Here is a 4,468-nt window from a genome sequence, read left to right as displayed (position 1 = left end):
AACATATTTCAGTTCACTCAGTATATGATAAGACACGCTCAGAACACATTAACTTACTTTTTACATGCTTTGTAAATGAACAGAATTAGAATCCCTATCACCGTCACCATCGCTCCAGAAATCACTGAAATCCGAATCCAGGAACGTTCCTGCTTAATCTCTGGGTCATCTACAACAACACAACCATAGTATAGAAGGCTTTACCAATAAACCAGACAGCCAACAAGAGTGTCAAAAGGTTGACTGAGCATTGACCAGGACTGGCTAGTCTTTGTTTGATTGACTTTTGGTAAGAAGTGCCCCTTAATACCCATTGGCCAATTAGAGAACATCCTGCCAATTATAACAACACGGATCAGCCAGTTGTGGTGTATTTGTCAGGGAGGGCTGCCATTAGCTGGAAGATCGGGCAATGGGCTCAAAGTGTTAACTAGGTACACAACTGATATCAAGAAGATCTATTTTATTTACACTGCTTATACACCCGACACACTTTGACTAACATAAAACCTCCTTGATCGGTTTCTTCTCTCAACTGTTCCAGCACTTTCCATAGATGTTCCATTAAATTCAGATCAGGATTCACAGCCACTAGCAGTGTTTTTTTTTTTTTACTTTTTTTGTATCCCTTAATAAATCAAGGTTAAGCAAGAAGTCATACTGACCTGTATTGGAATCACTTCTTATCCCCATTGCATTAATTTCTGCTTTTGCAGGATCTGAATTTAAAAAATAAAATATCTTTAGGACATTGTTGTCCTATGTCCCTGATTGTATCCACCAATATCTCAATAACCTATTTTTATAAAGTAAAAGTTTAGAGTCTATTGCCATGAGGTTATGTTGCAAAATGCCTACACTTACAAGATAAAGACAAGCAATAATCAACAATGTTAATTTTTTTTGTATTATTACATGAATCTAAATTTATAAAAAAGCAAAATTCATTACACCAATTTTGTCCTAGGATACTAACACACACACCTATCCGGATCTGGAACAGAAACAGGATAGGGTTACATGATCCTTCTGCTTTCCTTTGTTCATACCATGGTTCTGTAGTCCGCACACTGCATAGGCAGCACAGAAAGCCAACAGCTCACTAGATTTCTATAACACATATACTTTAAATGGTATATGTTTAGCAGACCAAATACTGAGCAAAAAAGAGGGTTTTTTAGGGTTTGCATGCATTTTACAATGTTATTGTATGCTCTTTAAACAACTTTCAAAAAAAGAAAAGCCCCAATTTTACTGACCACCATTGCGGTTCTTCACTCTTTGACCACCTCTGAAGAATGGCCCTATCTCCCACAACTAATGTAAGGGACCCTTTTCCCACTGACCACCAGTAGTTGTATCTTTGTTTGGACTGTTTAAAGCCTGACATTAAAATGAATAATCATTTCATTTCCCAAAAATGTAATAATTACCAAGTAATTTTGCATGAATAGGGATGAAATTTGGCTTCTGCTTAAAATTTAGTTCAACTGCATGTTAAAGTTTTAACGGTCATACTCAAGCATACTGCCTGGCCTTTAAACCCAAGCAAGGGGTTTTAGAAGGGCAAACAGATGTGTGTTTTGTTATGATCTGGTAATATAATATTGATAATTTTTTTAATGTGTGTAGATAATATTTTTAATATCCCAGGTGCTCTTTTGCCTATCCATGGTCAAGTATAGCTGACACTCTATAGTGTGCTGTAAATTACAGGTGTCTCTACTCAACCCTTATCTCCCTTGTCCTGTCTACCCGCTTGTATCTCCCTGATATCTCTTTCTGCGGTCTTTCTCATACCATTGTTTGCTTCTAGACCCTTCTTCCATCAACTTCCATTTCTTCCTTCCTCACTTCTTCCTGCCATCCTATTTCTATTTCATACCATGCAATCCCTGCTGGGCCAAACCAGTCACAAATGTTTGAAGGAATCACTTACGAAGATTGGTCAGAACAACTTTTCCTGTAAAGGCACCATTTGGAAATGCATTAAAGAGACAGACGTAACAGGCTTCATCCTCCTTCTTCAGTTTGGAAATCTTTATGGAGGAGCTTCTTGAATTGGGGTTGAAAATAGAGACATGATGATCAAACGGTTTGGCAATGTTCGTTCCATACATGTTACTATAGGTCCCTATGGTCTCAGTTTTCTTCCCCTGCTTTTTTTGCCAGGTGATTTGCAGAACATCCTGATGAGCTTGGAACTCACATGTCAGAGTAACATCTTCTCCCAGTACTGCAGGATTTGAATTTGTACACTTAACTTGAGATTCTGGTGCTTAAACAAGAAGACAACATGAAATATAAATATAAAATGTAAGATATAAACAGTAAAAAGTTTGGAATTTTGTTCATGTAAAACATAAAGTTTTAAATCTAGTTAACTGGGCCATTTGGCAATGCAATCACCATCAAATTCCCAAGCTCACCCTCACTTGACATGCTATTTACAAAGAAGTATCATTCCTTTTTTGCATTATAAGGATTCAATAGAACTTAAAATTCAAAACTACATGCCTCATAATAGGGCTAAGGCTAAGCATGCATGACCCCCATCTCCGGCACAATGATGGTGGTCATTAACCAACATCGATGATTAGGACATTGTTGTCCTATGTCCCTGATTGTATCCACCAATATCTCAATAACCTATTTTTATAAAGTAAAAGTTTAGAGTCTATTGCCATGAGGCTATGTTGCAAAAAGCCTACACTTACATGATAAAGACAAGCAATAATCAACATGTTGACTTTTTTGTATTATTACATGAATCTAAATGTATAAAATTTATAATTCATTACACCAATTTCCTAGGATAATATCACACACCTATCTGGATCTAGAACAGAAACAGGATAGGGTTACATGACCCTATTCTTCTGCTATCCTTTGTTCATAACATGGTTCTGTAGTCTGCAGACTGCATAGACAACACAGAAAGCCAACAGCTCACCAGATTTCTGGCAGTTTTTTTGGGGGGTTTATCAAACTTATAACATATACATTAAATTGTATATGTTTAGCAGACCAAATATTGAGCAAAAAAGAGGGGTTTTTTTAGGGTTTGCATGCACTTTACAATTTTATTGTATGTAACAACTTCCAAAAAAAAGAAAAGCCCCTACTTTACTGACCACCATTGTGGTTCTTCACTCTTTGACCACCTCTGAAGAATGGCCCTATCTCCCACAACAAATGTAAGGGACCCTTTTCCCACTGACCACCAGTAGTTGTATCTTTGTTTGGACTGTTGAAAGCCTGACTTTATAATGAAAATTAATTAATTTCCCAAAAATGTATTAATTTACTAAGTCATTTTGCATGAATAGGGATGAAGTTTGGGTTCTGCTAAAAATTTAGTTCAACTGCATGTTAAAGTTTTAAGGGTCATGCCCAAGTATACTGCCTGGCCTTTAAACCTAAGCAAGGGGTCTAAGAGGGGCAAACAGATGTGTGTTTTGTTATGATCTGGTAATATAATATTGATAATATTTTTAATGTGTGTAGATAATATTTTTAATATCCCAGGCGCTCTTTTGCATATCCATGGTCAAGTATAGCTGACACTCTATGGTTTGCTGTAAATTACAGTGTCTCTACTCAATCCTTATCTCCCTTGTCCTGTCTACCGGCTTGTATCTCCCTGATATCTCTTATGTGGTGTTTCTCATACCATCGTTTGCTTCTAGACCCTTCTTCCATCATCTTCCATTTCTTCCTTCCTCACTTCTTCCTGCCATCCTATTTCTATTTCATAACATGCAATCCCTGCTGGGCCCAATCAGTCACAAATGTTTGAAAGAATCACTTACGAAGATTGGTCAGAACAACTTTTCCTGTAAAGGCACCGTTTGGATATGTATTAAAGAGACAGACGTAACAGGCTTCATCCTCCTTCTTCAGTTTGGAAATCTTTATGGAGGAGCTTCTTGAACTGAGGTTGAAAATAGAGACATGATGATCAAACGGTTTGGCAATGTTAGTTCCATACATGTCACTGTAGGTCACTATGGTCTCAGTTTTCTTCCCCTGCTTTTTTTCCCAGGTGATTTGCAGAACATCCAGATGAGCTTGGAACTCACATGTCAGAATAACATCTTCTCCCAGTACTGCAGGATTTGAATTTGTACACTTAACTTGAGATTCTGGTGCTTAAACAAGAGGACAACATGAAATATAAATATAAAATGTAGGATATAAACAGTAAAAAGTTTGGAAATTTGTTCATGTAAAACATAAAGTTTTAAATCTAATTAACTGGGTCAATGGCAATACAATCACCATCAAATTCCCAAGCTCACCCTCACTTGACATGCTATTTACAAAGAAGTATCATTCCTTTTTTGCATTATGAGGATTCAGTAGAACTTAAGATTCAAAACTACATGCCTCATAATAGGGCTAAGGCTAAGCATGCATGACCCCCATCTCCGGCACAATGATGGTGGTCATTAACCAACATCGATGA

The 4,468-nt window shown here is 37.0% G+C and overlaps 1 protein-coding gene across 1 annotated transcript in view; it reads right to left on the bottom strand.

The window, feature by feature from the left end:
* Positions 1–4,314, bottom strand: part of LOC140337897 (uncharacterized) — a 26,471-nt gene extending 22,157 nt beyond the window's left edge. Inside the window, exons 1-5 of the mRNA XM_072421794.1 lie at positions 4,302–4,314; positions 3,813–4,151; positions 1,940–2,278; positions 666–719; positions 58–169 (exon numbers count right to left, since the gene is read on the bottom strand). Of these exons, the coding sequence (XP_072277895.1) occupies positions 58–169; positions 666–719; positions 1,940–2,278; positions 3,813–4,151; positions 4,302–4,314 (857 nt within the window). The remainder of the gene's footprint in view (positions 1–57; positions 170–665; positions 720–1,939; positions 2,279–3,812; positions 4,152–4,301) is intronic.
* Positions 4,315–4,468: the final 154 nt, after the last annotated feature.

This window comes from Pyxicephalus adspersus, chromosome 1, assembly GCF_032062135.1.
Source record: "Pyxicephalus adspersus chromosome 1, UCB_Pads_2.0, whole genome shotgun sequence".
Lineage (NCBI taxonomy): Eukaryota > Metazoa > Chordata > Amphibia > Anura > Pyxicephalidae > Pyxicephalus > Pyxicephalus adspersus.
Note: the sequence above shows the minus strand (reverse complement) of the source record. Positions and strands in the feature narration are given on the sequence as shown.